General features: G+C 25.9%; 2 protein-coding genes across 2 annotated transcripts in view; one reads left to right on the top strand and one right to left on the bottom strand.

Moving 5' to 3' along the window:
- The first annotated feature begins 1,508 nt into the window (after positions 1-1,508).
- LOC117180381 (elongator complex protein 3) lies at positions 1,509-13,452 on the top strand. The gene is made up of 9 exons (XM_033372859.1): positions 1,509-1,636; positions 2,172-2,413; positions 4,518-4,721; positions 7,031-7,284; positions 7,420-7,609; positions 9,965-10,182; positions 10,257-10,517; positions 10,592-10,773; positions 13,252-13,452. The coding sequence occupies exons 1-9, from the start codon at positions 1,618-1,620 to the stop codon at positions 13,326-13,328; spliced, it is 1,647 nt and encodes a 548-aa protein (XP_033228750.1). The 5' UTR covers positions 1,509-1,617; the 3' UTR covers positions 13,329-13,452.
- Positions 13,453-13,669: 217 nt separating this feature from the next.
- The window catches only part of LOC117180607 (aarF domain-containing protein kinase 1), an 8,498-nt gene continuing 402 nt past the window's right edge, over positions 13,670-21,765 (bottom strand). Inside the window, exons 2-4 of the mRNA XM_033373099.1 lie at positions 18,299-18,754; positions 17,887-18,213; positions 13,670-14,542 (exon numbers count right to left, since the gene is read on the bottom strand). Coding sequence (XP_033228990.1) covers positions 14,048-14,542; positions 17,887-18,213; positions 18,299-18,754 — 1,278 coding nt within the window. The 3' untranslated portion in view covers positions 13,670-14,047. The remainder of the gene's footprint in view (positions 14,543-17,886; positions 18,214-18,298; positions 18,755-21,765) is intronic.

Raw genomic sequence — 21,765 nt, 5'->3', positions numbered from 1 at the left:
GACAATTAAAAGGATTACAATATAAATTTCAATTTTTGTTTTAATATTTATATAATTTCAGATTGCTTGAAAATAATTTGTAATACGATTGATTCATAAAAAATAAAAAATCAACACGGTGGAAATTAATTTTTTCAAATAAGAAAGAAAAAAAATGTTAAAAAGATATACGAAAAAGCGGAATTATCATTTGGAAATTTTATTACATGTTGCGAAAATTTTTAATTTTTTGGTAGGTTGTAATTTTTCTTTCCTTTTTCTCTTATTTTCTTTTCTTTCTTCTTCTTTCTTTACCTTCAATAACTATCTTCTCTTTCTTTCTTTCGTTTTCTTCCTGTTCTTCTTTTTTAATAAAAAAAAAATTGATTTTCACCATGTTGATGTTTAATTTCTTATGAATCAATATTATTACAGATTATTTTTAAGTAATTTGAAATTATTTAAATATTAAAAATAAAATTCATATTTTAATACATGTATGCTACGATTATTTTTGTTGTTTTTCTTCTTTTTTCTTTCTTTCTTTATTATTCTTTAATTTTGTTATTCTCTTTTCTTTCTTACTTAAAAAAATTGATTTTCACCTTGTTGATTTTTTATTTTTTCTAAATCAATCCTATTGGAAATTATTTGTAAACATTTTGAAATTATTTAAATATTGAGACTAAAATTCAAATTTAAATTGTAATACATTTTCTATGATTATTTTTTTTCTTTATTCTTTAATTACTTTTAAAAAGTTGATTTTTATCATGTTGGGTTTTAAATTCTTACAAATCACTCACATTACAAGTTCTTTTTAAAAAATTTGAAAATTTTTTTAACATCGAAAAGAAAATTCACATTGTAATACATACGCTACAATTATCTTTATATTTTCATTTTTCTTTCTTCATTTTTTTCTTATTTTCTCCGTCTTCTCTTTTCTTTCTCTTTTTGTTGCTTACTTTAAAAAAAAAATTAATTTCACTTTGTTCATTTTTAATTGTTTATAAATCAATCTCATTGAAAATTATTTAAAAAAATTTTGAAATCATTTAAATAATAAAACTAAAATTCAATTTGCGATGCATGTGTTACGATTATATTTTTATTTGTCGTCTTCCTTTTTCATTCTTCTTCCTTCTTTACGTTTCTTAATTTCCCTTATCTTCTTGTCTCTGTTTATTTGTTACTTTAAAACAATTGATATTTACCATGTAGGTTTTTAATTTCTTATGAAGAATCAATATTGTCACAAATTATTTTAATATTTAAACTTGCTTCGATTATTTTTTTATTTCTACTTCTTTTATTAATTCTTCTTTTCTAACACCTTTCGTATTAATTTCCTTTTTCCATTTTCTTCTTAGTCTTTCTTACTTATTAAAAAAAATGGATTTTCACCATGTTGATTTTTAATTTAATACGAATCAATCGAATGACAAATTATTTTTAAACGTTTTGAAATGATTAAAATAAAAATAAAATTGAAACCATCGTCCAATTGGCTAATCAGCTCCTGAAGCAGACGACACAGTTCCGACAGTTCCGCAAAAATAATATAAGAGGTTATAGATACTTCAGTATGTGTTGAACAAATTTGCTTCTGTACATTAATTTACACAATATTTAATCATGGTGAAGAATTTGAGAGGTAATGTAGAATCATTACTGTCTATTATCAACTTTAAATCTCAAATATACTCTAATATTTTACATCTAAAGCGTAATACTCTAAACATAACCTCTTTGAACCTATAATATTCTTAATGTTTTTTTCATTAATCTGTTTGTACTTATTTAAATGTCTATCATAAGTTTACCATTATTTTAACTATTTTATTTTCCTGTTGATTCAAATAATTATTACAATTTTTTTTGGAAAATGTGGAAATAAAATATTTTTTTTTACAACATGAAAAGAAATAGCTTGTATATGCATATTTCTTTAATTTAGAGGAAATTCTACATTATTTTGCATTTTAATAAACTAAACAATTATCAAACATTATAATATAAAAATATATATCACGAAAATACTTTGAGGCGTTTCGATAAGTACATAAGAGTAATTTATGGTGACATTAATTTTAAAACTATAGTGAGTTAAAATAGAGTCTATTAGTTTCTATAATAATTATTACATTGCAGTTAATTCTATATTTCGTCTCTTAATTATCATTATTTAGGCTTTGCCGAGAGCAAAGAAGAGCGGAAGATGATGGCAATAGGAGAAATAATTAAGGAGTTACTAACTGCTCATCGACAGAACCGAGATGTAGATTTAAATAAACTAAAAACTCGAATATCTTCTAAGTATGGATTGGAATCTTCTCCAAGACTTGTTGATATCATAGCAGCTGTTCCTGCAGATGTGAAAAAGATTCTTTTACCCAAATTGAAGGCAAAGCCTGTGAGGACAGCCAGTGGTGTAAGTTATATTATTAAATTATTTTTGAGGTATATGTTAATTATAGGCCACCACAATTGACACCTTTTGACACTTTTTCTAGCGATGACACTATTTTGCTATTATTTTTAGAAAAAAAATACATTAAATACACTATTTTCGTACAATTGTCTTCTAATACCTCTATTTCTTTTCTTTTCCATTTTACCAAAAAAATATTTTTATTTTGAATAAAAAACGGTTGAATTTAACCAAATTGGATAAATTTCTAACCAAAGCGTTTAATCGTCAAGCAACCAGTTTAATTTTTTATGAAAAAAGATCAACTTTCTACCAAAAGAGATGAATTTTCAAATTAAGGTGCCGAATTTTTAAAAAAGAAAGATTTCTCAGCCAATAAGGAAAAATAATTTCATCCAATAAGGAAAAATAATTTCATCCAAAATGTTGAATTTTTAAGACTAAGGGATAAGCATTTAATGAAATACTTGAATTTTTCAACCAAATAGTTTAATTTTCAACCAGAAAGATGAATTTTTGACTAAGAAGTTTAATTTTCTAACAAAATAGGTGAATTTCCAACAAAATACGTACATTTTTTTACCAAATAGTTGAATTTTCCACCAAAAAGACGAATTTTCAATAAAAATTCTATACATTTTCAACTGAATAGTTTTAACAATGGTTGTGATGCTAATCCAAGTTTTACTTGATTAAGTATTAGTTTATATTTTTTTCTTTTCTAAATTTTTTTAACTAAATAGTTGCATTTTTAAACTTAAAAATATCAATTTTCAACAAAAAATGGAATAATTTAATTGTTATCGAAAATAATTAATTTTCATTACAAAAATATAATTAAAAAAAAAGTTTATTTACAACCAATCAGTTGATTTTTCAACTTAAATTATGAAACAACAAAAAATACATTTTAAGGAAGTAGTTCAAATTTTAACCAAGGAGTAGAATTTTCAACCTAAATATATTAATTTACAAACAAAAAGTTGAATTTTTAACTAAAAAGGATGAGATATCTAACAAAAGAAATGAGATTTCAAGAAAATAGATGACATTTCACTAAAAAACATAAATTTTCAGCCAAAAAGATAAATTTTCTAACAAAATACATGAATTTTTAACCAAATAGTTGAATTTTCCACAAAAAATTAATTTTCAACCAAGAAGATAAACGTTCTACCGAAAAAGATAAATTTTTCACCAAAAAGATGAATTTTTAACCAAATTCATCAATTTTTACCCAAATAGTTTAATTTTCTACCAAGTTGTGGAATTTGCTAGAGAAAATTTATGATTTTTCTACAAAACAGGTGAATTTTCAACAAGAAAGTTCATTTTTATCCAGACATTTGCATTTTTGACTAAAAAGATTAAATTTCTACAGAAAGACATGAATTTCCGGATAAATAAATTAAAATTAAACAAATTAATATGAATTAATTAATGTGATATTAAATTAATATTTATGAATATAAATTAATATTAATATTGAACAACAAAAAACTAATTTTCGACAGAATACATAAATTTATAACCAAATAGGTAAATCATTTACCAAAGTGTTGAATTTACGAGCGAAAACGCGAATTTTTTACGAAACAGTTGAATTTTCAACAAATAGGTTAATTTTTGTTTAGAGAGTTGCATTTTTAAACTAAAAGATGTTAAATTTCTGAAGAAAGAATATTTGAATTTTGAAACGAAAATAAATTTTAGTTGAAGAGAGAGAACAAAATTAATCAATTTGTTGAATTTTTAACAATATAATTTAACTTTGCATACCAAATTATACAATTTTTAAGTTGGCATAAGCGGAAAAACGAGAAACAGAGGAGAACAAGGAAAATACTGTAAAGCCTGTGATAAATACATAGTAATGCTGATAATTTATACACTAAGAATAAAATTTTGAATATGCATTCAAGTTAATTTCACTACTTTCAAAATGTATGATTTGGGACTACGTATGAATTTATTACTTGAACATTTCTATGACACTATTTTCAGCCTTTTTTCAAATTCCTAACACTATTATTGTTTCTGAAATGAGCCCGAGGCCTGTAATTACTTCATTCGAATTTCTGTACATTTTTATTTTTATTTCCAGATAGCAGTCGTGGCAGTGATGTGTAAACCTCACAGATGTCCTCATATAAACATGACAGGAAACATATGCGTTTATTGTCCGGGTGGACCAGATTCTGATTTTGAATATTCCACACAATCTTACACTGGATATGAACCAACTTCAATGAGAGCCATTCGAGCTCGATACAATCCATTTTTACAAACGAGGCACCGTGTCGAGCAAGTAGGCAAATTAATAATAATTACACTAATTTTCCCCTAATATGCAAAACAATTCCTCTATTTAAAATAAAAATGATTGAAAAGTTCGGAGAATCTCATCCCTCTTGAAATCGGGTGAATATTATTTCCTGAAATCTTTGGAATCTTTGTGAAATCTTTAAAGATTTAACATTATTTTAAAATATTTCCAATATTTGGGTTCACAAAATTCTTAGTAACTATTTTATAATGTATTTTTAAAACACGTTAATCATAATTTATAATTCACAAATAAAAACCAAATTAAGTACGATTTATTTTCGGATTTATTAAATTGTAATTTAATGCTTATTTTTATTTTGAATCATAATAAATTAAAAATGACAATTACAAATTATTTTCAAACGGTTTGAATTATTTAAGTACTTCTACTAATAATTATTTTGTTCAAACATTTTTATTTTTATAATTTATTGATAATTATCAATAAAATATCAATCTTTTCCAGTTGACTAAGGACCCTTTTCTTATAAATTTATACTGAAAAATACCATACTTAGAATAAGCAAACTAAATATTTTACAAAACAGATAATAATCTAAAAATTTCAATTTCTGATATAATTTTTTTTTATTCTAAAATAAAAGTGCTCTAAATAATTACGGAATCTCTGAACATATTTTGGAATCTTTGATATTTTGTTGAAATCTGAAATATTCTGTCATTTTCATTGTTTTTAAATAATTTCCAAATATTTAATTTATATATCATTTTACTCTTAACCTTTTTCAATATCAAAGAAAATTTTTGATATTGAGTCAAGAATACATCAATTATTATCACTGTAAACAATATTTTAAAAGATTACAAAGATTTGCTCTAATTTGAAAGTATTTCAAGGTATTTTAAATGACTAAAATGTATTAAAAAGAATTATAAACTTCTTATGGAATCATTTGAAAGAATTTTAAGAAATTTCAAAATATTTGAAAAGAAGGGAGGGTATTTCAACGGATTTTAGGAGATACAGAAGTATTTTCACGAATTTTGAAGGATGTCGGGGGATTTCAAGGGATTTCTAAGATTTAAAGGAATTTCATAAGATTTCAAAAAATTCACGGAATTTCAACAGATTTGCAAGGATTTGCAAGGAATCTCATAATATTTCGTCATAATTTACGTAATTTCCAGGATTTTATCCGATTTTCAGAGATTTTTATGTGATATTGAACATTTTATCTGAATTCAAGTATTTCAAAAAATTGCATGGATTCTAAACAGAATTTGAGGGGATTTCCACAGCAAATTTTTCTGTCAAACTAATTCTTATCATCAATGGTTACTTTTAGGTTTTTAGGGTCATTGATTTTGGATCCGCCATCATGAATTTTGCCATTTTGGCATCAGAATCGTAATAGGGGCTCTAAAAAACTATACTGTATCATAAGAAACAATTAATTACACATGCGATACCATTTTTTTTGTTCAAAGAAAATTTCCATTTGTGACATTTCAAAATTTTTTTGGAAATAAGTAGTCTGCCGAAAATTTTGAAAAAAAATATGTTATGAAATAACATGTCAAATGTTTGAAAACAAAATTTCAAATCTCTACGACTTTCGGTTTGCGTATAGCCGAATTTATTCGAAAAAACGCGCCTTTTGGATTTCAATTGTTTATAAATATGTATTAATAAACAATTTTACACACTTTGTAAAAATAATTACGAAGTATGGATCCATAAGTCTGAGAATGAAGGTAAACATTTTAAAGAAGTTCCATGGAATTCTTAAGTAATTAATAGACGCTCCCTAAACAAACTAAATATTTTAGAAAACAAATTAAATAATAATTATTATTATTGAAAGAATTCCCAGTCTCAATACTGCTCTTCTTTTTTCTTGAAACAAAAATCCTCTTAATAATTTTGAAATCTTTAGAGATCGCTTACAATTTTTTAAATCTGGTGTACACCCATAAATCGAGTGTTTTTTCTCTTTGAATTTTGTGTCTCCCTGTAGCAAAGAGGCGAAATTAAAATTAAAATTCTCTTCTTAATTTAATTTTGAATACATCAATAATTATTCAAGATGTGACAGAAGAACAGTAACGCATTATTTTCCGGTTGTTAAAAGTTGTATTGAACTCAGTTTTTCTTACACAACTATTTGTATTTATTGTAACTTTTTTACTTTTTGAGTCCCTTAAAAGTCTCCTTTTTTCTATTTTAAGTCCCCATATTTCCCCTAAAATATCCTTTAAGATCTCTGTGAAGTCTTTTATTTGTTGAAACTAGTACTATAAAATTAATCCACTATTTTCTATATTCAGTTGAAACAGTTGGGCCACAGCGTGGACAAGGTAGAATTTATAGTTATGGGTGGCACTTTCATGTCCCTGCCAGAGGATTACAGGGATTTTTTTATCAGAAATTTACATGACGCACTCTCCGGACATGTGAGTAATAATGTGGCGGAAGCTGTCAAGTATTCAGAACGAAGCCGTACGAAGTGCATTGGAATCACGATTGAAACTCGACCTGATTATTGTCTCAAGAAACATTTATCAGATATGCTGAATTACGGGTAAATTTATTTATTTATTATTTCAAACACCGTGCATTTATTAATATCCAGTTTAGAAATAGAATCTAATAATTAAAGAATGTTATATTAAATTTAATTTATAGATTAATACAATTAATTTAAATTTAAAAACAGCTGCACGCGTTTGGAAATCGGTGTGCAGTCAGTTTACGAAGATGTTGCTCGGGATACCAACAGAGGACATACAGTCCGAGCTGTTTGTGAAAGTTTTCAGATGTCTAAAGATGCTGGATTTAAAGTAATTGCCCACATGATGCCAGATTTACCAAATGTCGACATCGAAAGGGACATTGAACAATTTATCGTGAGTTAAAAACTAATTTACCAATCAGCAGGATGACTGTTGCATCGGGAAATGGCTGGGATATTTTTTTTTGCTTGCATTTTACACATTTTTAGAAGAAAAATTGATCTAATCACTTAAAATTTTACAAATTTCATATAAAATGATATAACGCAATTTAAAATAAGTTTTATTCCTAATATTCCTAACAATTGTCAACTTTTTAAATTTTAAAATCATTCAGTTTAAAATTTTGAATTTTGAAATCTTTTACAATCAAAATTTCTAATTTTAGATTTTTATTCTTAAGGGTACATTTTAAATTTGAAGAATTTGAAACTGTAGATTCGAAGAAATAAATAATTAATAGCGTTTGATTTAAAAAAAAAAAAAAAACGTTTCAAGTTGATCAACTGTAAATATAAGTTAATTAATGATTTTTAAAATTGAACTGTAGTTTGTGTATTAAAAATTAAACAATAATTGATTGAAACTTTATACACTATTAACATTTTTAAAATAATTCCGAATTAATAGATACATAATTAAATGCTTTTAAATCAATTACAAAATCTATTTAAATTGGTTTCAGCCTGAAATAGCTTCATTTGTTTATATAGAATGAGAAATTATAAATGAAATATAACTTCAGAGTCCAAAGTTTAATTAAAAAGATTCAAACTTAATTATAAACTTAAAAATATTTTAAAAAATTAAGAACAAAATATATTTTTAGAAGATTTAGTAATAAGATTTTGAAGCTTTTTAAAAATTTGGAAAAATTTTAAGATTCAAGGTTCCTGGGACAATTTTTTATGGTTTTAATGTTAAATAATTATTTTAACAGAATATTGAAAAAGATTTCAAACCGAAAACAAATAGAATAATTATTAATTTAGACAAAATTCGAGTATTTTTAAGATGTATGTATTTACAAATGTTGAAAAGATTGTAAAACATTTTAAACAACATTTAGATTTTTTAAAGATTTCTTATATTTAAAAGGATTTAAAAAGATTTTCGAAATTGTCAACAAATAATATAGAAGATTTTAAGGCTACTTTGCGATTTTTCAGGGTTTATTAAAAGCTTCAGTAAAATATTTGATTTATTTGAGAAGATATTTAGAAGTTTTGAAAACAAATTTAAATAATTTGAAAAGATTACAAAATTTTTTTAACAAAATGTATATTTTTGAAGATTTAGAAATAATATTGAAGGATTTCGAAAGGTTATAAGATAATAAAAAAATGTCTTATGAAATGTCATTGTTATTTTCTAAATAAAAATAATTTAATATCTAATTTTAAAAGTGATCAGTTTAAGAAATTTGCAATCTTCCAATTTTTCCCACTTAAAATTTCTTAAATTAATACAACTTTGAAAATTTCTTGATTCATTCTTTAATTTAGAGTATTGAAAATGATAGTATGGGTTCGTAGTTTTAAAATCTTTAAACTGTAAAGTTTATAAAATATTTAATACTTTAATTTGGCATTTTAACGGCATTTAATTTAAATATTGTTCAGTTAAAAAATGTTAAAAGCTTCTATTTCATGATTGTAAATTGTGAAGCACTCAAATACAAAAATTGTAAGCTTGAAGTTTCAAACTTTAAAATTTTAAAGAGTTCGACTTTAAGTGTTTTAATTTGCATTTCAGTTTTTACAAATTCAAATAAAACAATTCTAGCTTTAAGATTTGAGTTTTTGAATCTCAATGACCGTGAAAAATTCGTGCCAACCGCGAAAAAGCTGGGTTTTTTCCTCAATGAAAACGACCACCGATAAATCATTTTCTTATTATTTCTATAACATGTAATTAAAAGTTTAACTATGGAATTCTTGGAAATGAAAAAGCCAAGAATCTAATGATCAAATTTAGACAAAATACTCTTAAATGTCTTCCTTCAAATTAAAAATCGAAAATAAAAAGAGAGGAAAAAAAGACGTATTTTGAATCTCATGGTGATTCTGGTTACTTTATGGGGTTTGACTTGTAAACAAAAATAGTTTTTTATTACTTCGAAAGGGTTGTTTTATGTAAATATTTTTTTGATTTTGATTTAAAAAAACAAACATAAAACGCGAGAAAAAAGGAAGGGAATTTTGAGAATGCCTTACTTTTCTTTCCTCTTTCGTTAATTTTATTTTTTTAAATTTGAATGGAGACATTTAAGAGCGTATGATCCAGATTTGATCTGTAGATTCTTATTTTTCTAAATTTCCAAGCATTATTTCGTAGTTAACTTTCACTGTTGGACGTTGAAGAGAAATTGATATTTTGATTTATTCTGAATTTAATGACTTAAATTTTAATATTAAGAGACGAAAGATTGATCAAAATTAAAAATTCAATTTCCTGTTCTTTATATAGGAATTTTTCGGAAATCCTGCATTTAGAGCAGATGGTTTGAAGATTTATCCCACTCTGGTCATTCGTGGCACGGGTTTGTATGAATTATGGAAAACTGGAAGATACAAGAGTTATCCTCCAAGTGTACTTGTGGATCTAATTGCTCGTATTCTCGCTTTGGTCCCTCCATGGACGCGTGTTTATCGAGTTCAGAGAGACATTCCGATGCCTCTAGTTAGGTAATTCATTTTTTTTTTATTAAATTAGATTTCCGTAGATTCGAGCAAATATTTTATCGTAAATTTGATCGCAGTTCTGGTGTCGAGCACGGCAATTTGAGAGAATTGGCTCTTGCAAGAATGAAGGATTTCGGAACTGACTGTCGAGACGTTAGAACTCGAGAAGTTGGAATTCAAGAAATTCACAATAAAGTTCAGCCCTACGAAGTTGAACTCATTCGTAGAGATTACGTCGCTAATAATGGTTGGGAAACGTTTCTCTCCTACGAAGATCCAACTAAAGACATTTTAGTTGGTCTTTTGAGACTCAGAAAATGCTCCAATGAAACATTCCGGTATGATTATCTAATTTCTATTTTAAATAGTACCTTTTTCTCACAAGCTTTAACACATTTCTTACATTTTTCAGAGCGGAGTTAAAAGAAAAGTGCTCAATTGTGAGGGAACTGCACGTTTATGGAAGTGTCGTTCCAGTAAATGCCCGTGATCCAACCAAATTTCAACATCAAGGTTTCGGAATGCTTCTCATGGAAGAAGCAGAAAGAATTGCCAGAGAAGAACACGGATCTACGAAAATCGCCGTCATATCAGGTAAGTTTTATGGCAAATGTTTTTTTTTTATTCAGGACCTTTTTTCGAAAGCATAATTAATTTGTTTCTAATTGCAATCTAAATTTGAATAACAATAATTGTTCATTTGTAAAAGTAGCTTTATATTACTGTATTTAACAATATTGTTGTTTTGTTTGAAATTAATTTGTTTAGCTGAAAATTTAACTATTCTATTTTTTCTCGTAAATTGATCGTTCTAAATCGAAAATTCATGTTTCTGGTTCAAAATTCATGTATTTGGTTGAAAATTCGTTCTATAATGGTGTAAAATTAATCTTATTGTTTGAGCAATCATCTTTTTGCTTGAAAGTTCAACAGTTTGTCTGCAATTTTTTTTTCTCTGAGCCAAACAAATCTTTCTTAATTAAAAATGCAAGTCATGTTGAAAAATCGTTTTTTTCTATTTGAATTTAATTGTTTTTTATTAAAAATGGAAATCTTTGCTGTAATATCAATTACTACATTTTCATCATTTGAATTGGAAATTAATTTTTCTGGTTGAAAACTTGTTTTTTCTTTGGCTGAATTTTTATTACTAAAAATTGAACTTTTCCTGGTTGAAACTTTAACTATGCTGTTGGACATTTTTTAACTAAAAATTTAACTTCAATTTTCGCTTGAAAAATTATCTATTTCAGTTGAAACTGCGTGTTTTTTTTTTTTTGTATAGAAATTAATCACCTTGATTGGAAATACACATTTTTGGTTGAACATTCAATAATTCTAGATAAAGATTAATCATTTCAGTTCTAATTTCATTATTTTCATTTGTTTTAAATTGAACTATTCCAGTTAAGAATTCATAATTTCAGTTGAAACTTCAATAATTCTAGATAAACATTATTCATTTAAGTTGCAATTTCATTTTTTTTTTTTTTTGAATTAAATTGAACTATTTCAGTTGAAACTTCATTACTTTATTTGAAAATAAAACTTTTTTTTTTAATTTGTTATTTTAATACTGAAACCTGTAACTTTGGTTAGAAAAGTATCTTTTTGGTTAAAAATTCAACCATTTTAAAGTTCATCTGTTTAGCTAAAATTAACTTTTTTGACTAAAAATTTAACCATTCGATTTTTAGTTGAAAATGTATCTTTTTTAATTGAAAATTCATCATTTGGTTGGAAATTCGACTAGTTTATCTAAAGATTCATCTTTTTTTTTTTAAATTCATCGGTTCGGTTAAAAATGTATCTTTTAAGTTGAAATTCAACTATTTGGTTGAAACTTTGTCTTTTTTAGTTTAAAAGTCAAATATTTTGTTGAAAATTCGTGTAATTTGTTTAAAAATCGTTTTTTTTCCTAATCTTTTTTATTGAAAATTTAAGTATTCCAATTAAATATTCACCATTTTAGCTTGAAATTAATTCTTCGGTAGAAATTTAAACTCTTGTTAAAAATGTATCAGATTTAAAATTAAGCTATTCCAGTTGAATATTTATAATTTTAGTTAAAAATTAATTTCTTTGGTTTAAAATGTTATTTTTTTATTTTTTGTGGAAAATTAATTTTTTTGACTGAAAATTTAACTAATCCATTTTTTGTTGAAAACTGATATTTTTCAGTTCAAAATTCAACTATTTTGAAACTTGAACATTCAAATATTTGGCCTTTATTATTTTTAATTAATATTTTTTTATTGATAATGCAACTATTTGGTTAAAAATTCATCTATCTTGTTAAAAATGAAATTATTTTGTTTGAAAATTTAGGAATTCGAAGCGGTTTAAATTGAATTTAATATCGTACTATCGAACAGAGTTATACTGTTATATTATATCAAAAATAGAAAAAAGGTGAAAATGTCACCAAAAAAAAGTTGTTGATATTTTTAAAAATGAATGGGAATTTTTTATATGTTACTTACTAGTAGAATCCATAAAAAATGTAAATCACTATTTTCGACGATTAAAAACTCTGGGTAGTTTTTGTTTATAATCTAAAATTTTACCAAAATTAATCTTAAAAGCCAAACTTAAATTTTATTTCTAATTTTTGGTAGATTTTTTTCATTTTTACAGAAAAACACAAATAGGTAGATTAAATTAAAACAAAAATTACAGGAAATTAGAACTATTGTCTATCATTTGGAAGAATTTTGTATTTTATTTTGGTTTTAATATTTTACAAGAAAGTATATTTTTGGCATCAAATTATTTAATTTATTTTCGATAGGGTTGTGCATAAAACTTGAAACGCGATGGTTTTGAAATATATCAATTTTGTTTACTTTTTTTACACCCTTTTTCGGACCGGGTTGTTTCGATGAAAAAATTAAACACAACAAAAATTATATATTTCATAGAGATTTAAAACTTCCATTTAAACAATTTTTCAATATCATTAATATTTTTGATGTAAATGAAGAAAAGCATGGTTTTCCAGGTTTTCCGGATCCAAAAGTGGTTTGTTTTCTGAAGTTTGTATTTTTAATTTCTAAAAACACTTATTTTCAGGTGTCGGAACTAGAAATTATTATCGGAAAATAGGATACGAACTCGATGGTCCGTACATGTCTAAACTTCTAGTTTAAAATTGAGCTGGAAAAGGTAATATTCATACAATTAAATTAAGAATTGTCTAGATAATGAAAAAAATGCATTGAATGTAATTTTGTAAATCATTTGATTCAATAAAAACTATTTTATACGGGAAAATGGTTTATGGTGTGTGTTTAAAAACTTCCTTTATTTTATTTATAACACTTAAAAATATATTTTATATTTTGGACTTTTACATAAACATGTATTTTCCGAATATTTACATTTGTTGTATAAAATAATCCTTTTAGTTTAAATACACTAGATTTTTTCATGTCAAACTTACATTTTATATTTAAGCATGGCACAAAACACTGATGACTTCTGTTCCTTTGGCTAACTCACACATCCACTCAATTTTATATCTACTCTTTTCTAAAATCTTCTGAAATTTTACGAATTGATTATGCTGCTCGCAATCATAAAAAAAATATACATATATTTATATATTAAACAATATTTGTACGTGCATTATTAAAAAAAAGGTATGCATGAGGTATTTGAATCTTGGCAAAGTTTCAAGCATTTGAGCTCTGGGGAAAAAATTAGTTAAAAATACCAAACCCTTTCAAGAATAGTTTTTTAGCATAGCCTTTCATAAAAATAAAAATTTAATACTCTCCGAAGATTCGAAGATTCTCCGCGAATTTAATTCGCTCTCTTGACTTTCACGTGATTAATAAATAAAAGAGCAGACTAAAATCCACATTCGTTAAATGGGATAAAAGTCCTTGTTTTGAAGCGACTCCACGCTTTTCATAATATTGAAGTTTAACATACCCAAATACACATAATAGAGCGAAAGTTTAAAAAGCGTCCATTGCTCAGAAATGGAAACTGTCCATCTAGACCAATTAGTCTCACACGATTTGAGTTTTTCGCCGTAAACAGATTGGACGCAACACTTTGACATTTCCATAAACGCAGACATTCGTGATTGAGTGTTCAAAGTGTATTCAATACAACGAATCAAATCGTTCGTCTTGAGAATCAAGAGCATTTGTCTATCAACCCTTTGCAAAACACTGCTGATCTGAGGAAGCAAATTTGGAATCTCCTTCTGGAAAAGTTCTTTTTCGGTCGAGGAATATTTATTCTTTTGTACTCCATTCATTATTGTTTCCCAAGTTCTTCCCGAAACCATACACGCAAAAAGAGCGTACAACTCTCCAACACCAAGTTTTGCGCAATGTTTTTGCATTGCCGTCTGAAAATAAAGATCGTTGCATAAATTATCATCAGAAGCGGACTGAAATTCATCAATCGCACAGCAGTCCAGCAATGGATTTTCGTGGACAAATTAAGCTAAAGGTATTAATTTTATTGTTAATTTTAAGGTTGAAAAAATAGAAATACTCTGGATTAAATTTCGCATCAATCCTTCAAGACAGAAATTTTAATTTCCAATATGTTTTAAATGTTATGTTATTAAACAATTGGAAAAAATCTTATTTTACAATTAACTTTTTTTTAATCTTCGTGTAAACCAATAAAGTACATTTCAGTGTTATAAACAAATTTTATAAACAAATATACATTTATAGAACTTTAATAGAATTAAATATTTTCTCATCATGAAACATCATATTTAAATACACCACAATATTATTTGACATTAAAAACGCTGTTAGGCGTAATTATCAGTCATTGTTATTAATAATATATATAAACAATTGCATTATAGTTGTGTTTCTACAGAAAAAAAAAATTGTTCACGAAGACCAGCTGCTACGAATGACTGTGTTGATCTAGCTGATAAATTTTATTTCAATTCAGCAATTAATTATTAATGAATTTATTAACAATTCTAATTGCTAACTTGAAATAAAATTTCTCAGATAGACAATAACACAGTCATTCGCAGCAACTAGTCTTCCTGAAAATATTTAATCCTATAAAAGTTCTATAAATGTATATTCGATTATAAAATTTGTTGATAATACTGAAATTTTTGCTTCAATAATTTATTCCTATGATATTTGTGTCTGTGGATCGATTTCTATTGATTTCTGTTGTAATTTACTGATTTACATGAAGATCAAAAATAATTCATTGGAAAATACGATTTTTGTCAAATTGTTCAATAAAATAACATTTAACACAAAATGTAAATTGAAATTCAGCCTCGTAAAAGTTCAGTATACCGGTCGTAAAAACCGATCTACGCAATTTTTTTGAAATATTTAAAAAGATTTGAAAGATTTCAAGCCATCTAAAAGGGTTTCAACAGCTTTCAAGGGAATTCGTAGAAATTTGAAAGACTTTTATTATTTTAAGGACTGTTCAAAGCTTTTAAACGTTTAAAGTAATTTAAAAGGAATTAAAGACAATTGGAGGAATTTAACAAGAATTCATTAGGGGTTTCAATGGATTTGTAATAATTCCAAAGCGCTAAATAAATATTAAAGATTTAGAAGGAATTTCATGGGATTCCAAGTAACTTCTAACAGATTTCAGTAGATATAAAAAATTATTTTTAAACCTCTATAAATTTCGAAGAATTTCAGAAGAATTGATTCCGTCAAATTAAAAAAATTTAAAGAGATTTACAAATCAGCTTTTAGAGGATTTCCAAGCTTTCCAAATATTTTAAAGAAATTTTAATGAATTTTGAGAAGGTTTGATCAGAATTCTGAAGATTTCACTATTTCAAATATTTCAATATTGCGAAGGGATTTAAAAAAAGGACGTTAAATTAAAGGAACATTTACTATCCCAAAATTATCTCCATTTTTGTCATAAGAATTGGGTGAATACAAAGATTTGAAAGAATTTTAAAGACTTTACGATATTTTAAAAGGTTCCCAAGGATTATCAATAGAACTAAACAATTTGAAGGAATTCAAAGTTTTCTTTTAAAATATTTTAGTAAATATATATTAAAAGTTTATAAAATTTTTTTCAGAGCTACGTACAAAATTTCAAGAATTTCAAAGGATTTGAAATATTTTAAGTTATTTTAAAGTATTACAAGGAGTTTTAAAGAAATTGAAGACACTTCCAAGTATTTTCATAATTTTAAGAGATTTAAAAAAAGTGTATACGATTTTAAAGAATTTCGGAAGATCTGGAAGATTTTGATAGAATTTATAAGAATTCACCATCATTGTTCGAAGAATGTTAAATGAAAGAATATGTGCCATCTCAAAGAAGTAAGGGAGCATTTTAAATATTTTAGGGCGATTTCAAGGATTTTCAGAGATTTGAAGAGATTTTAAGGGTGGCCGTTTTAATGACATAAAAAAATTCCCGGTTTTTTCCCAGTTCGCAAACATTTTTTCACGGTCAATGAAATTAAAAAATTCAAACTCTACAACTAAACATGTTTCTATTCGAAGTAATAAAAACTGAGCTGCAAATTATTTTTAAGCAATTTTAAGCTAGAAATATTACAAATTGAACGATTACATTTTTAAAATAAATTGAACACTTCTTAAATTAAAAATTTAATTATTTTCAGTTTAAATAGTTTGCAAATCCTTAATAAGCTTCAAAATTTTAAAAAATCTACACGTTGTTTTACATTTATTGAAATTTTAAATTATCTTTTAAAAATATTTTAGAACTTCTAAACATTTTTTTAAAAATGATTTGAATTCTTCCTAATTTTTTGTTTAATCCAGCGAAATAAAAAATATAGCCTTAAAATCTTCCAGATTAATTTTGGACAATTTTAAAAATCTTTTTAAATCTTTTTAAATATTCTCTTAAAATTAATTTTTAAAATAAAAAATTCATTTTAGATTTCTTTAGGAATCTTAAGAAAATGTTTTTTCTTCTTTTGAAGACTTTCATAATTCTTAACAAGCAATCATTTCAAAATTTTAATTAATTTGGAATCTTTTCAGAGCTTTTAAACATCTCCGCAACTTAATCGATTTTTTTTCTATGAATTACAGGCGTTCAACATTTATTATAGATAATAATTTAACAATTTTACTTATAAATTAAAGGTTTTCAAATAGAAGAATAAAAATTGTAACGTTCAAAGTTTAGCTTTGAATATTTGATTTATAATTTCTGATTTTACATGAACAATCAAATATTTTAAATATTATTAAATTTTTATTTTTCTTAATTAAAAAAATTAAAATTTTAGACTAAAAAAATAATTTTAAATTGAATAAAAGCCTTTAATTGTGAGCATATTATTTTAAAGTTATTTTAAAATTGAAAATAGTACGTCTGGAAATTCAAATTCAAAGTGAAAAATTTGTAAGTGAAAGATTTTCGAAATACGAATGGTAAACTGGATGACATAAATGAAAAGGATAAAGATTCAACTGATTATTAAAAAAATTGATGAAATCAAACTGATTTGAAAGACTCTCAGTCTTAAGGTATTTTAATAAATTTTCCAGGATATCAGGAAATTCCCTTCAGAATTCATAACATTTTACAGGGTTTTCAAAGTATCTAAACAGAATTCAACAGATTTAAAAAATTTCAAAGTGATTTTATAATCTTTAAGGGGTATCGAAAGGAATCGCATAATTTAAGGAACTTTAATAGTTTTTCCAATAATACTCATTTTAAAAAATGTTAGTTTACCTTATCACCATTCAAAATTGCCAGCCAAAGTTTTGAATATTCCCATCGGAATTCGTTCGTCAAATCTGCGTACAGTCCATGATCAAGAAGCACGATTTCAGCCTCATTTCCCTTTTTCCGTACAAGAATATTTCCTGGATGAGGATCCGAATGAACGAAACCAGTTATGAAGATCATGTGACTATATAAACGGCCCAATTTGTTGCTAACTTCGTAAAAATTGAGGCCGTTCTTTCGCAGATAAGACACATCGTTGATTTGTCCGCCATCTACAAATTCCATTGTTAGCACTCGAGGCGATGAAACATCCCAATAAATACTCGGTACCTAAAACAATTTTGATATTTCGTAGTTTTTAAGAAAATAACAATATGGCAAAAATCAAATTGAGTAAAATTCGAATTTATAATACCTTCAGCCAGTGGTACTGTTTAAACATAATCTGCAACTTTTCAGCATTTCTCCCCTCTTGCGTAAAATCCAACTCGCGAGGGATATTTTTTTTCGTTTCATCGACAAGCCACTCGAATTCAAAATCCGGGAATATCCAAGAGGTAATTTTCACAAGTGCTGCCATTGTTTTTATATCGACGTAGGAGTTCGATTTGACTGAGCGATGCTGCACTTTCACGGCGACAGAACTTCCATCCTTGAGAACGGCTTTGTGAACTTGTGCAAGACTTGCTGTCCCCAAAGGATGCTCATCGATCGATTCAAATATTTCATAAGGATCGTTTTTAAAGTCTTCTTTGATGACGGTGAGGACGTCCTTGAAAGAAGACTGGGGTGCGGAGCTGTGCAAAATCCGTAAATTTGTGACATATTCTTGAGGTAAGAGATAATCCAAAGCACCGATGTGTTGACCAACCTGAAAAAGCAAACATCAGGTCTCCCCTATTATTTTTCAGCAGATTTCAAGGGATTTAAAATTATTGTGCAGAATCCCTGAAAATAAAACCAAGAATTTAACGACCAAATTTGGACAACTACCATAAAATGTTCCTATTTCAATCTGAAAAAATAACAATTTCTTGTTTTTTTTTCCATCACAAAAAAGAAAAGAAAAAGATTCTTCCTTGGGACAAAAATAAAAAAGAGGAAAGAAAAATGAGATGACAACCAACCAAATCCCCTTCCTTCTCTTTTTTATTTCTTTCGTCTTCTTTCTTTGTATCATTATCAAACCACAACAAAAAACATTTGTAAAAAATAATCACCAACCAATGCAAAAAAAATAAATGAATAAAAATAAAATTTTTAGGGGACGACTGAAAAATCCCGAAAAATAAAATTCCCGAATATTAGAATTGGCGAATAATAAAATTGCCGAAAAGTTAATAATACCGAATTGAAAAATTCCCAAATAATAAAATTCTCAAATTGAAAAATTCTCGAATAATAAAATGCATGGCAGTTAATAATATTACCGAATTGGAAAATTCCCGAATAATAAAATGGGCGACTTATAAAATATCCGAATTGGAAATTTTGGACGACTAAAAATTACCAAATTGGAAAATTCCCGAAAAAAATTAAAGAATTATAAAATATCCGAAATGGAAAATTTTTGAATTGTATAATTCCCGAAATTAAACATTACAAATAATTTGAAAAAATAATATTTCATTATTGTATTTGTAACCAAAAAAACTTAGTTATAAAAAATTGTAATTGTTTCACTTCGGGAATTTTTCAATTTGGATATTTTATAATTCGGCCATTTTTGTCGGAAATGTTATTATTCGGGATTTTTCCAATTTGGCAATATTATTAAATGCCGGGAATTTTATTATAAGGGAATTGTCAAATTTGGTATTTTTTGGCATTTTTATTATTCGGGAATTTCAGTGTCCGGAATTTTATTTTTCGAGATTTTTCAGTCGTCCCATTTTTAGCAGGCAGGAACAGCAACGCAACCACGATGCTCTCTCTCTCTCTCTCTCTCTCTGACACCTAAGAAAGAACACCCGAGAATCAAGTGAAAATTCAAATTAGGTAATTCAAATAAAAGATGAATTTTAAAAGGTTCAAATGAATTGAAAACAATCTCAAAATATGAAGAAAAAAAATTAATTGATTTCAGTAACTTTGAAATAAGCATAGAATTATTCAAGGGAATTCCAAAAAAATATGATGAAATGGTTAAGAATTTTAGATGAGGTTAAAATACTTCAGGATCTTTTAAAAACCCTACTAATTTATAACCAAAAAAGTGACTAATAACAGCAAACCAACTTTTAAAAAGAATTCAAAGGAATTCGAAATAACTTTAAACATTGAAAAAATGCCATTGATTCCAGTATAAATTGAGAGAATTTAATGGATTTTATGGTAAATGAGAAGAATTCGATGAAATTAATAAAAAAATCAAGCTGAATTACAAAAGCAATCAAATGAATTGAAATCAATTTTAAAATATTTTGTTTAAATCATTGAATTGAGTAAGTTTGAAATGAGTATAGAAAAATTAAAAGGGCATTCAAAAGAATTTGATGAAATGTCTACGAATTTAAGGTGAATTTAAAAGACTTTGAGGTAAGTTAAACAAAAACGTTTTAAGAATACATTTAACTGAGTAAAATTGAATGAAATTACAAGAATTCAAAAGAATTTAAAAGAATTCAGAGCGAATTCCAAATGAATTGCAAATAAATATTTGTAAATCTCTACAAATCTTTGAAACCCTACGAAATTCCTCACTTCGTGTGAATAAATTCTTCAATATCTTTGAAATACCCTTCAAACCATGGAAATAAATAAAAAATGTCTGGGAATCTTTTAAACTTTCCTAAACTATTTCCAATCTTTTGATATAGTCTAAAATATTTCTAATCCTTTGATCATTTTATAAATGGATCCTTAGGATCAATAAAATAACAACTATGAAAAAATCAACTGAATTGAGTAGAATTGAGTAAGTTTAAAAATATTCAAGTAAATTTAAAAACTTCAAAAGAATTTCAAAGAATTCAGTGTGAATTCCAAAGAATAATTTCAAATCTCTTTAAATATTTGAAAACCTACAAAATACCTCACTTCTCGTAAACAAATTCTCTGAAATATACCATAATATTTTTAAATCCTGTGAAGTTCTATGATAATATTTCCTAAAATCTGGGAAAATGTAGTAAAATACATTGAGTAAAATACATTATAATCCCTTCAAATCAATGAAATAAACGGAAATCTGATGAAATCCGGCGAAACCTTTTAAAATACCTTTAAACCCTTATTGATCCTGTTAAATCAATTCATATCTTTTGAAATTATAGAAAATTCTTCATTCTAAAATATTGCAATCGCTTTGAAAACCCTTTAAATTATTGAAATCAATAGAAAAAGAATCTTTTAAAATTCTCTAAAATATGTTAAAATCCTGTCAAATCTTTTGAAAGTGGAATATTGATTAAATATTTCAAATCCCTACAAATTAACGAAATTATTAATAATTCCTTCGATGTTTTAATAATAACCTAAAATATTGAAAATCCCTTCAAATGGTTGAAATCTACTGAGCATTTTTGGGAATATGTAAAAATACCCTGAAATATTTCAAAAGAAATCAAGACACTTCAAAATTATGTCGTGAATTGAATACTGATTAACCCATAAGTTAATTTATTGAAATATTGTTATTTTGGTATTCATCTAATGATTTAAATAAACTTTTACAAAATATTAGAAATGGTGATTTTATGTCATATATTTAAAAAGGTAAACATTTTATTTTTATTCTGCAATTCGGTTACGGAAAAAAATAAGACACAAATTTACCATTTAAGGGCATGTGACACAGCTAAGTACCTATATTACCGACCTCACTTTTTCCGTTCACTGAATGTTTTTTTGAACCTAAGAACTTTTTTTGTAAATAAAATA

Source organism: Belonocnema kinseyi, chromosome 9 (assembly GCF_010883055.1).
Source record: "Belonocnema kinseyi isolate 2016_QV_RU_SX_M_011 chromosome 9, B_treatae_v1, whole genome shotgun sequence".
In the NCBI taxonomy this organism is placed as follows: Eukaryota; Metazoa; Arthropoda; class Insecta; order Hymenoptera; family Cynipidae; genus Belonocnema; species Belonocnema kinseyi.
The sequence above is the reverse complement of the archived record's forward strand: the minus strand, read 5'-3'. Positions and strand labels throughout refer to the sequence as shown.

What these genes read in the sequence shown, in the direction of transcription:
- LOC117180381 (XM_033372859.1), top strand. An exon ending in CTGTGAGGACAGCCAGTGGT is followed by an intron (nt 2,414 to 4,517) that starts GTAAGTTATATT and finishes TTTTATTTCCAG; the next exon opens with ATAGCAGTCGTGGCAGTGAT. An exon ending in CGAGGCACCGTGTCGAGCAA is followed by an intron (nt 4,722 to 7,030) that starts GTAGGCAAATTA and finishes TTCTATATTCAG; the next exon opens with TTGAAACAGTTGGGCCACAG.